The sequence below is a fragment of the Lasioglossum baleicum genome, chromosome 7 (assembly GCF_051020765.1).
Source record: "Lasioglossum baleicum chromosome 7, iyLasBale1, whole genome shotgun sequence".
Classification (NCBI taxonomy): Eukaryota; Metazoa; Arthropoda; class Insecta; order Hymenoptera; family Halictidae; genus Lasioglossum; species Lasioglossum baleicum.
In genome coordinates, this window is record NC_134935.1 from 18,499,810 (window position 1) to 18,512,136 (window position 12,327).

The 12,327-nt window shown below is 37.9% G+C and overlaps 1 protein-coding gene across 1 annotated transcript in view; it reads left to right on the forward strand.

Moving 5' to 3' along the window:
• LOC143211040 (uncharacterized) overlaps window positions 1–12,327 on the forward strand; it is a 30,563-nt gene that overhangs the window by 4,704 nt on the left and 13,532 nt on the right. Inside the window, exons 4-7 of the mRNA XM_076428446.1 lie at window positions 1,443–1,652; window positions 1,823–2,075; window positions 2,307–2,655; window positions 3,297–3,663. Of these exons, the coding sequence (XP_076284561.1) occupies window positions 1,443–1,652; window positions 1,823–2,075; window positions 2,307–2,655; window positions 3,297–3,663 (1,179 nt within the window). The remainder of the gene's footprint in view (window positions 1–1,442; window positions 1,653–1,822; window positions 2,076–2,306; window positions 2,656–3,296; window positions 3,664–12,327) is intronic.

Below are 12,327 nucleotides of genomic sequence, written 5' to 3' on the forward strand. Positions count from 1 at the left end.
ACTATTTTATTAAAGAAGGAAGGGGGAATCAATTATTTCCTTCTTAAAGAGAGCTCTGGTATATTGCAAATTCTTCTAATTCTTGGGAATATTTGGGACGCCAAATGACAATTGGCGTCCCTCATATTAATATTACCAAACTCCGGATTGTATGCATGAATAACAAAAATGAGCAAGTGCAATTTAAGACAGTGAAAATATTAAAAGATTTTGAGAGTATTAATATATTATTTTCATCACGGTAAAATTATTAATGAAGAATATAAATCTATATTTAGCTCCTGCATCTTGCAATTGATGCACAAACTTCTCATTTTGCATAAACATCCGAAGTGTAATTATTACTAGTCTGCGGATATTTATGCAAAAAAATGTTCTACATTGATTGTAGGAAGCAGGAACGAAATAAAAATTGACTTCGTCCCTTAATGACTTTGTTAAAAACGACATTAAAAACGACATTACGATATTCTTAAAATGCTGTTGAGTTTAACAAGAGAGATTAACGCAATAACAAAAAATCAATAATACTTTCTATTTAAAAAAATGTTGGGGGCCCCCCTTTCTCGCCGAAACAATTATCCAAAAAAATTGGATACACAGTAAAATATTATTTCTCAACCATTTAATTTAAACAAAAATTAAGTCGATATCTTCATTGAATTCCGAGAGAATAGCTTGTAACAGTTTATCTGGTACAGCCTGCATAATTACAGACTTTGTACGTTCGTCGTTGCTAATGAAAATAGAAGATAAGTGGAAGATCAATAGGAATAGCTTTGGAGAAAAGTTTGCCTTTACTGTTATGGTTGAAATGGGGTCTCTTGGTTTCCTGCGTATTCAGAGATTTCTTGTAGCTTCGATTTTTTTTTCAATTAAAACTTTCAGCTTCAAGTGCTATGTACTCGGTTCGAAGACTCCGCGCGAGGGGCGATCCATCGGGAATCATTTATCGAAATGATAATCTTATCCGCTACACGTTAGATGACATGAATCGAAACACGATCGATGATCGTGAACAGATTCTATAAAGATCCGCTGTTTGCTTATAACTTTATAACATAACATAACATAACATAACGTATATGTATAATATCAAGATCAAGTATGTTATAAACGTTGACGGCGTACGGAAGATCAACCCCAACTTTCGTGATAAAATACTAATTGTAAGGAAGTAACACGCAAAGGTTGCTTCTGACTCAATCCAATGTTTTCGTACTCTTTTTGTTTGCGCAACAATAATGATCCACTGCACGCAGGTGGTTTAATTGTTACAAAAACGAGATGCGTACTTTTCGAAAGAATGAAGCGAACATCACACAGGAACACAAGAAAATAATTGCATTCTCGTAAACAACAATAATTTCGACGTTTAAAGAGTAACTATAATTTATAGAAAAGAACAATGGATTATATTATAACAAACACACATTTTTTAGGCATACCGTACGCCCTCCATCAAGCTGGATTCGGTCTTGGTATTGCATTACTGGTAGTAGTAGCTGGTCTGACTGATTATTCTTTAATTTTGATGGTCAGAAGTGGTCACATCTGCGGCGAGATGAGCTACCAAGGTTTAATGAGGGCCAGCTTCGGTCGTACCGGATTTTATATACTCACAACTTTACAGTTTTTTTACCCGTTCATAGGTAAATACAAATTTTATCGCCATTTATCCGCAATTTGAAAATTAATCGTCTATTAGATTGTTGCATATGAAATGTCCGATTATGTCGGACGCAAATACATATGTATGTGCGCGCATTCGCGTAGGATAAGAATTGTAATGGTCTGAACGAAGCCTTTTTGTTCGTTCCAGCAATGGTCTCTTACAACGTTGTTGTCGGCGACACGGTCACGAAGGTTCTGATAAGGGTGACGGGGATGAGCGAGACGAACATCTTCGCCCACAGACAAGTGGTCATCTTCTTCGCGACGCTCTTCGTTACGATACCGCTGTGTCTTTACCGAAACGTTGCTCGTTTGGCCAAGATTTCCTTCCTTTCGCTCGTCTGCGTTGCTTTCATTCTGTTGGCCATTTTCATCCGAATGGGTACGATGTCCTCAATTGTGTGAGTATCTCATCTCCTCTCGGTAAGATTGGCATACCGCAGATAGGTTCTCGAATTTATTCATCTATATCTATACGAGACGCGCGGCAAAAGTATTCGCAATACATATAGTTTATAAACTATAGAAGTCTCAGTTTATGAAAGTTAATTGTAACGTCCGATATGTATATGTATAATATCATATGAAAACGTGTTTCGTTCAGGATCGATAGAATACCGATGGTTTTCCAGGCCAAGCCAAGAAGATAGCTGGCGATTTGCGAACTTCCCCGGAATAGTGCCATCCGTCGGGATTATGGCATTCGCCTTTATGTGCCACCATAATACGTTCCTCATCTACGAGTCTATTGAGAGAGCTACCCAACAAAAGTGGGACGTCGTCACTCATTGGTCTCTTTTCACCTCGTTCTTGATTGCGGCAGCGTTCGGAATCATCGGGTACGCCACCTTCACTTCCTACGTGCAGGGTGATCTTATGGAGAACTATTGCTGGGATGACGATCTAATGAACTTCGCGAGGGTGATGTTCAGTGGAACCATTCTGCTGACATTCCCAATCGAATGTTTCGTCACGAGGGAGGTAAGTCACTGAATGCTGCCTCTATGGCTCTATCAATATGTATAGCTTTCTAACTTTGCTTCTGCTTTATATACTGTATTGAATTTTTGAATTTTCGACAAGTTAATTATTACATTGTAGCCTTTATGCTCTGTTAATTTTAGTGGTATTCATGGACTGAGTATCGGGATATTCATCTTATTATCAGATATTCATTTTCCAAGACCTGAACCATGTCATACGCGAGTGCCAAAATTATCAGAACAAACGTAATATGTATAATTACAAACAAAGCTCCTCGAAGGCAAACATTGGTTTCCTCTTTGTATTATTACACTTCGTTGAGCAATTGTGGCGTCTTCGGTTGGCACGTGGCGCAGTCCGATAGCGATAGTTCATTTCAACGACCATTTTCTTAAAAAACAGCACAAAGTAGAAGCATTTTCCGTAGAAAGCATTTTTTCAGATTCAAGAATACGCGAGAACATGTAGCTCACCAAGCACTGATAAACTTTTGTTTGAAACATTTTTTAATTGCACTACCGGAAATGCCTAAGAAAGTGGCGACATAACTTTACGCGTAGACCCTAGACGCGTATACCAGATCTTCCTCTGCCACGCGAGAGACCTGAGGAAACTTGATATGTACTCTTGTTTCGCAGGTGATCCTAACAGCGATCAAAGGAACAGACGAGCTTGAAGATCACACAGCGTACATTCCAAACTCGGATCGGAAATACTTGATCATCACCCTGACGATCGTCGTGGTGGCTTATCTGATCTCGATGTCCACTGATTGCCTGGGTCTAGTCCTCGAATTGAACGGTATCTTGGCGGCCGTACCCTTAGCCTACGTCCTTCCTGGCCTCTGCTACCTCAAACTCGAAGAGGGACCAGTTCTCTCACCCAAGAAACTTCCTGCTCTCGGTCTGATGACTGCCGGCGTGTTCGCCGCCGTTTCCGGTCTGCTGCTGTTGATCTTGAACAACACTTCTGGCTCCTGCGTGCACGGAAAGGTAATGCCATATTGTATCGACAGTTCGAACAGTACGAGCTCGAACACGACCTTTAGGAGTACCGATTCGATCTAATTGTAAGTTCCTCGACGCGACGCGACGCGACGCGCGACGCTGCGCTATAAAGGGTGCTGTCTGGTATTCCCGGAGCAGGTACATTTTTGTACGCAAGAAATCGGGTCCCGTCACCGGGAATAGGATTTCGCGAGTCTGCGAAGCTGCGTCGAGACTCGGTTTCTTCCTTTCGCGGAACAAGAGGAGACATGTTCACGCGAAGCGTTCAGAGAAGCACAGACTTGGGGAATTAGAATCAAAATGAAAATCAAAGTTTTTTTTCTCTCTCTCTCTCTCTCTCTCTCTCGCTTCCATCTATGATCGCGTTTACCACTGGCAGATAGTATCCGGTGAAACGGAGCGGAGAAATGAAAATGATTAATCAGCCTTTATTCTATTATAGAAGAATACTCGTATGAAAATACACGTCTTTGTTATTCAGAAAATTCAGTGTGAGAGGACGGAGCTGTGATCGGGGTGTTCAGTAATTTTTAAATGATAAAGATAGTGGTCTGAAGCAGAGTCGCCGGATGAGAGGAGGGAGCGCGCATCGAGGCGAGGGGGAAAAGTTTCACCCCTCTTTCTGCCAGTTCCACTGGATGCATGCACGACAGAGACGAAACGTCACGAAGCGTCACGTGACGTAGAAGGGGAACGGTAGAGTGGGGACACAAGTCTTACAATTAGTCTGGCGACTCTGGTCTGAAGTCCCTACCTCCTTAGTTCGAGCAGATAACAGTTTAATTAGCTGGTAATATCGCTTCTATTTATCATCATCATTAGACTGCGGACTTGATGCATTTATAACGAAAATGTCTAGCTACAGTTTGGAATAAAAGAAAGATCAAATGAATTGAACAATGTCGATATACTAATTTCGACATACTGCGATCATTAACCCTTAACGCTCGAGTTTTGACTCTGACGCGCCACTAAAAATTCAAAATATTAACTACAACAGACGAGGTATCTATTCTTGTTATGTTTATAAAATAATGTGAAATGATTATTTCTAGAGCTGCATTACTTGTGTCAAACTATCGGCAATAAAGATACACGAGATATCTCGTCCATAGCATCGTTTCGTCGACATCGCGGAAGCGAGATATCTCGTCCACGGTGGTGAAAGGGTTAAATATATCGGTATCTGATCGATTACTAAACATTTAGGTATTGTATAAGGTATTATACCAATGTGATATCCATAAAATTTAAAAAGTCATAGGGAATGGAAATATTCTAGGTCGGAAGAATTGTGTAAATGTTCGAGTTAAAATAGCTCCGAGTGCAAAGGGTTGAAGAGAGAAAGAAAATTGTAAATGGCGTTCCTCTTTGTTGCAATGCACGTAGACAATGTTGATTTTGCACGAAGATCCGCAGTCTAGTCATCATATCATGTTCTCGTTTCAGAAGAGCATACGAATATTTGTAATAATATTTCTTTCGAATAACAGCTGACAATTAATGTTCCATATTTATATGATACATTTCTTTACTATACATATACACAGAATATTTTGCCTTTGTATATTACTCGCGAGTCGCGACGCGACGACCACACGAATTGCTCGAGTACTTTCTGCCAAGGATAGCATCAAGTTCGCTGCTGCGAGAAATCGAAACGGAGGAAATGGAAATAGAGTTGTATGTTGACTAAAAGTAAAGTTTATGGCAGAAGTTTAGAACACAATGTACCTTAAAGATTTATAGGCATTTATCTGTTGAATTTGCCAGCGTTTATCTTGTTGGACGTGTGAAATTGAATATTTTTTTAATGGAGATTATAGACAATATTGTATTATAACAACTTCCGTTAAACCGATTCATTTCCAATGAAACGCGACTAGCTCGAAGGAGTACAGCTTGTTTCATCATATATTTTGAACAGACGAACGTAGAACGTGTTGGCACGCTCTACAGTTTTTATAATTGATTTTCGTAATTATGCTAATTCTCTCTACGAACTGAGACGATTATATCCTCCAATTAAAGCTTCCTATAATGCACACCATCTTAGAATGTTTAAAAGCGATTTGTTCGATTCTGCAAAAAAAGAAAAAAGAAAAGAAAACAATAGACACTTGACAGAATCTGCGAATCTTCCGATTTATAAATTGCTTACTTGACTGTTGTTAACTGGAACTTACGCGTACCTGGAATGAAATGTTGTATAGAAGAATACGTACAATTAACCGAATAGAGAAATAATACGATAATTGACAGGCTGCAATAAACGTACGATGCGGAATTGAGTGACGGTGAGGTTGGAATTATAATAATCGACGAGATTCGAAAAGAAGTCATTTTTCACAGTACAAGATTTGAAAGTTATGATTTGAGCGGGCTCGGTAGTGCTTCATTAGAGAATCATTAGATTCGTCATCGTTCCATATTGGCAGCAAGAAGTTGAACTGTATGAAATTGTACGAGTAAAATTCAATTCGAGAAACGACATCCGCGCTTTATTTCGAAACGAATAGAACAAACGAAAGTTCGACGAATTTCAAGAGACGAAAGTATTTGTTTCTGTGATCGACTACGAATTCTCAACCGGATAAACTTGGAACTCTATTCTTCGGTTTCGAGGATGCTTACTTTGCGACAGCCGCGCTGGAAAGCGTGAAAATGAACTTAATGTAATCGAAAATATTATTTGTCGATAAGAATACTCATTATGACTAAATAACAAATAATATTAAGCTGTTACCGACACTATTTTTCGAATCTTTATCGTAGGGGCATATTGTATAATGTGACAAAGGGTAGTGTACCGCGATTTTGTATTAAAAAAACAAAAACGAGAATAACGAACGATTATTTCGTATTATATTGAATACAGATTGTATATTATATAGTCCTCGATTTTCACGGTTCCTGCTTGACACGGTCGGAAACACGCGAACAAACTTTATTGATACGGTGAACATTTTACTGGACATTTTCTTTACATCCTATAAATATATGCAGCAGCATATGCAATCAACAATTTGATTAAAGGACGGCTACGTATATGTATACCGAGAATTGATTGTTCATTGCATTCACTTGTTACTTAGTTAGGTAATTATAACTGTAATATTTATGTTAATAAATGTGTGCACTTCTTTTTTTAATACAAAATCAAGTTATTTGCTTTCTGAAACGGTTAAGTGTAACAAGATACGTGTAGGATAAGAATGTTTCGTTCGATGGTACAATTTGGAAATGAGGTAATTGAAAATCTAGAACAAGGTTGTGCTTTTTTGTTGGAACGAGTGACGGGCATCGAATATACTAGGTTTTTTGTTGGCAGTGTAACATTTAAATGGATGAGCTAGAAATGATCTTACACCGGATTTAAGAATGCCATACTGTTAGGTCGAATTATTTTATTCTTCACAGCATTACGGTAGTACTCTTCCTTGTTCCAATTTTCGAGGATAGATCAACAAGTACCCGTGTATGTAATCTCCTTTTAGGAGAATACACTATTCCCAAACTTCCTGCCATTTTTTTAAGCCCTCTAAAAAATACGGTTTGTCAAACTCTTCAAAATATGCTTCTGTCTCGACGTTGAGCTCGCGAAAGACAAAGCGAAGTAAGTACGAGGAGCAGGGAAAGTGACCTGCCTACAATTAGCAACACCGTACATTTCTGTGCCATCGAACTTTAAGAAACACGATGTATGTATTAGGCCTAATAAGTATTAATTAATAGAAACGCGATCGCTAATTATTAGAAAAGGAAATGAAAAACAACAATCAGAGACCACGATAACGAAAGTATTCGACTAAAGTTTAATATATGGGAACGATCTATTTATTTAACGTTCCAGTTGATGTGTTTACGATAAAGGGTTCACAGAAAATCCTACCGGGTGTCCGTACATTTCTATACATAAAGTATGTTTATGAGTGTGTCTATATGTGTATACTTATAACTCTTTGCCTATCTACGTAGATGATAAATATGTATACATATAAAATGCTCTATCATGACGTGAATGAAGGAATTACATTTCAGAAAGTGTTCTAAAATCCAGATATTAAAAGAACAACCAAGCAATTCGCAACACAGTTCGTCGAATAACGTCGAACAACAACGGTATCGTTGATTTAAGATGAGCGATTCATTTTCTGTTTATATTCTTACAGTTAAACATAATATTGTTTGTGGTGTCCATAGAAACTGCTTCCATAAGTTGCGTGCAAAAAACAACCGTTGTCTACTACGCTGTTTAGCATGAATTAAGTTTCTACATTATCATACTATTAATTTTCATAGTTCCCAGCCAGAATGAAAGAGAGCACATAATACTTTTATTCACGTTACTATACACTAGACTAGACCAGGCCTGGGCAACTTGCGGCTCGCGGCAGATGAGGGGAGGGAAGTTACCCTCTCTCTGCCAGTACTGGACAGAGACTAGACTATGATAATAAGTCGGTACGGAATTTTTATATCGATCTGACGGAGACACATTTTTAACATGTATGTATAAGGTTTCAATTTTCTTCTCTCTTCGCGTGTATGCGAGTATGTATAACACGGTGCGATCGCGTTCTAATCGTAGAAACAGCAAACACCGAAACTGAGAAATTACAGAGCTTTCCGATTTTTCGAAGTAGCACTCTTTCTATTATGTATAATAAAATTGAGTAACGTTTAAGTAGCGGACGTCTCGATACCATATCGAGAATTTCATATTACGTACTTCGCTGCTTCTCACGCGTTTTCTTCCAAACATAACAAAAGTCTACTTTCCAGTTAGCCAAGCCTGTTTTTTCACTTTGCGAGCAAAACGCGGTTATTTTGGTGCCAAGACCATGCTTGGTGCAGAAGTTGGTCCCTATCTGCTATGAAGTATGAATTTACCACGACAATTGTCAACAAAATCCGAGTCCACTGTGGAAACAGACGAGTCGGAATTTTTCGACAAGTTCCCGTGGTAAATTGATAGCAAATCAGAAATACTCTTTAGATAATTTTATAACAATTCCCGAAAGCTCCTGAAACTTTCGCGACAGTGAAACCGCGCAAAATATCAGCTTGGCGAGGTTGACGATTCTTAGATATTGCACTCACGACCGCAATGAAAATTACTGCGCGAGGATCGAAAATACAGGATGATTCAGCTGAGTCAGGCATGGCAACTTCTCTCCCTACTCCTGGATCCTCCCCACCAAACTCCTGAGGAGTATAGGAGGAGTTTGGGGAGGTCAGGAGTGTACATGTAGGAGGCCGTACCTTTGCAGTTACGCGAGGCAAAACACGGTAGGGGCAATATGAAATAGTTGATAGTGGGGGACCGTTACACTGGTAGTGGGAGTCTTAAAGCGACAGCGGGGAAGAAGTTGCTCGGGCCTGAGCTAAGTATTCCACCTAAATTACGTGGAAACTACTGTATTTGGCATATGAAAGAATATGGTTTCAAGAGTAGTAGAAACACGGAAAAAAAAAACGAATTCACATCGCGATAAATGCACGATTCGTTTTGCACATTTAAACTACATTAAATTCCCAACAAATTAGATATGTTTAAGAGATCAGGGTTGAAAGATTTTCGGTTGAAAATGAATCAATAAGAATCACAATAAAAACTTTTCAGGACACATTTTTAGCCTTTGCTTTTGGCACAGCTACATTGAACACGACTTGTTGTTTCCAATGCTCATGAAAAGTTTGTTTATAAACAGAAAAAGAGTTGACAATCATGACATTGTCCCAACTTATACGGTGTCGTTATTCTTTAATAAAGAAACTCAAGGTGACCTTTATGTCTCGGTAAAGAAGCAAAATAGATAAGAAACTGCTTATTACATTGTATGCTACTCTCGATGTCAAAGAACTCTTTCGTTTCAATCATTTTTTCATATATCAAATATTTTACAACTTACAAATACTTTACAACTTACAAGTAATTTATGTGAAACACTTAGCTGGATCACCCTCCTGTATGTCTTGCGGGCACTCGGTAATCTTGAAATTGAACTGAAAATAAAATTGAAAGTCGAAACAAACCGTCATCGTTGACAATCGTGACTACTGCAGACCAAGAAACGAAACGAAAACTGCGGAACAAATAAATGAAATTCCGGACGTTCCACGAGGAAATTTAAGTGATCGGAGAAATGAAACAGGTTCCTAACTCTATCGATACTCGTGTCTTTCACTTACAACCGCGACTACATTTATCTACGATTAATGTTCTATTAATTTTTACGATTAACTGTTGCCGCAAATAAGTGTTACACAACTAATTCGGTCCTTTCGGATCCCATTCACTTTAACTGTCACATGGCGGATGTCTGACAATTACATAAGAGACGGAACTGCATTATTTTCAATCCATAAAATCAGCTTTATCAACCGTAGGAAAAAAATTAAGGGTGATTAGAAACATCTAACGATGTCATTCTATTATTTTCGACTTACGTATATTGAAAATATTTCAAGGAGAAACACATATTGTCGTTCAGCTTCTGTTCCTCGCAATCAACTTAGATAATTTTTATTTTGCATGAAGATCCTTTGACTACATATTACATTTTGATACCAGTCTTCATTTCTATTTTCGTTCTTTTAACAAAACAAAACAGCGCTATACTTATTTGTTATGAATGTATTTATGAATTTTTTGGTTGTAGCATAAGATATACATAGTTGAAAATTGACTCAGCTCCGCCGTTGGACGATATAGAATATGATTTTTTTTTTATCAGTTTACTAATAAATCATTTTCTCCCCATTTATGTAGTTTGTACATCTTTTTCGAACATCTATCTTTCCGAATTCAAAGATCCCTTTGACGCATGCACGGACTCTACACACACACACACACACGCGCGCGCATACACGGAATATGCACAAAAGAGAATGCCACAAGATATACCTTGTACATAGCCGGTCATTTCCCGAATTAATGACGCAGTGTAATAATTGATTGTGATGTAACCCGATAGGTGTAAAGGATTCCTTGGGACACGTATGTATTTTTCATCCAGAGAATATAAGAACAGAGTGCAGATGCTTTATTTTTTACTGATTGTAAGACTCTACCGTGACTATTCGTTGTACATCTGTGGTACACTGTTTAACGTGGACGAGACTCACGGAAGCTCTGTTACACCGCAATAATGAATAACCGCTCGAAGATGCAATATTACACTACCACACAGCCAATTAGCAGCTGACGATTTCCGATTTTTCGACACACTGTCGCTTCGATGGGGAAAGAAACCAAACACAAGATTGTATGATACAAAACGAAAAGCATTAGCAGAAAAAAAACAGACTACAGTAAACTCCCAATCTAAGCGCGACGGAGTGGAGGTGTGACCGTTCTATTTACGTCAGTTCGCCTACCTCTTCCACTGGGGAGCAACCCCACGAGGGGCCAAGAAGCTCGAGCTGCCTCGGTCGCCGAGCAGTGTAAACATGTCGGTGTGAACCATTTCTAGTCCAATTACAAAACTTCTTTATTTTTCATTATTTTTTTATGGAACTTTCACCAACTTCTTTGTGTGTGGCATTTTGTTTATTCAAATCACACTAAACACGATATAATTTCAACCGTATTTAGTGGACTGATCGACGGTATGGAGTAATTTTAGGACACAGAAAGAGAAATGCCAATGCGATGCTAACTTTTTATTTTCAATTTTCTTCTTATATGTATATGATAAATAGACAGCGGATTTTATGCATTTTTATGGAAACAATTAGTAGGTGTAATTTAAACGATACTGTTATATTATTTTCAACCCATTAAACATATTAAGAAAGGAAATAAACTTCTATTGCACCCTAATTTGTTGTAATTCACATACAGAATGTTTGTTTTGCATAAAAATCCGCTGTCCAATGAGAAATTACAAATTTCGCTTTACGTGTACAGTAAATATGGGCCAAATTGTATCTTGTTTGGTGTCATTTTAATCAGAGAAACGTCGCAAGTATATTGTTAAAAGTTCATTAAAAATAAGTAAAAAATAAAGAAGTTTCATTATTGCACTAGCATTGTCTCACCGATACAAATGTCACAGCACAGAACCGAGAATCGGCTTACAATCAGATTAGGACTTTACTGTATACTGTATACATATAGTAGTTAGTAGCGTTTTTGCGAGAGACTTCGTACAATTCTCATTCGAGTATATCGGGCAGAACGCGCAGAATTAATTATTCTAATTGTAAGAGCGAGTACTTCGAATGGAGAATGCAATTGAGACCAGAATTTCATCAGTGATATAAATGTATACATAGATACGAACTATTACTGTTAATGATTATTACCAATGTGTTGGACGCGATTCTTTGACATTCACTGATATCCGTAAATTATCACGATTAGTCCGCGGTGATTTATGCGAATTCCCATTCTATGATAATCGGAATCACAGATTGAAATTGATTTAACACAAAACAAAGGCCTTTTGCTTACGTGTCAATATCTGCGCGGTGAATGCATAAAAACCGCAGTCTAATTATAAATCTATGAATTTTCTTATTTCTTGAAAATATTCAATTGTGTTTAAATAGCTGCGCAATATACATACGTACAGGGAGGAAATATTATGTATAATAAATAGTAGGTAAAGATATCAAGGACATTTAAAGGTCATCCTTCGTTTTGTTTCTGAAG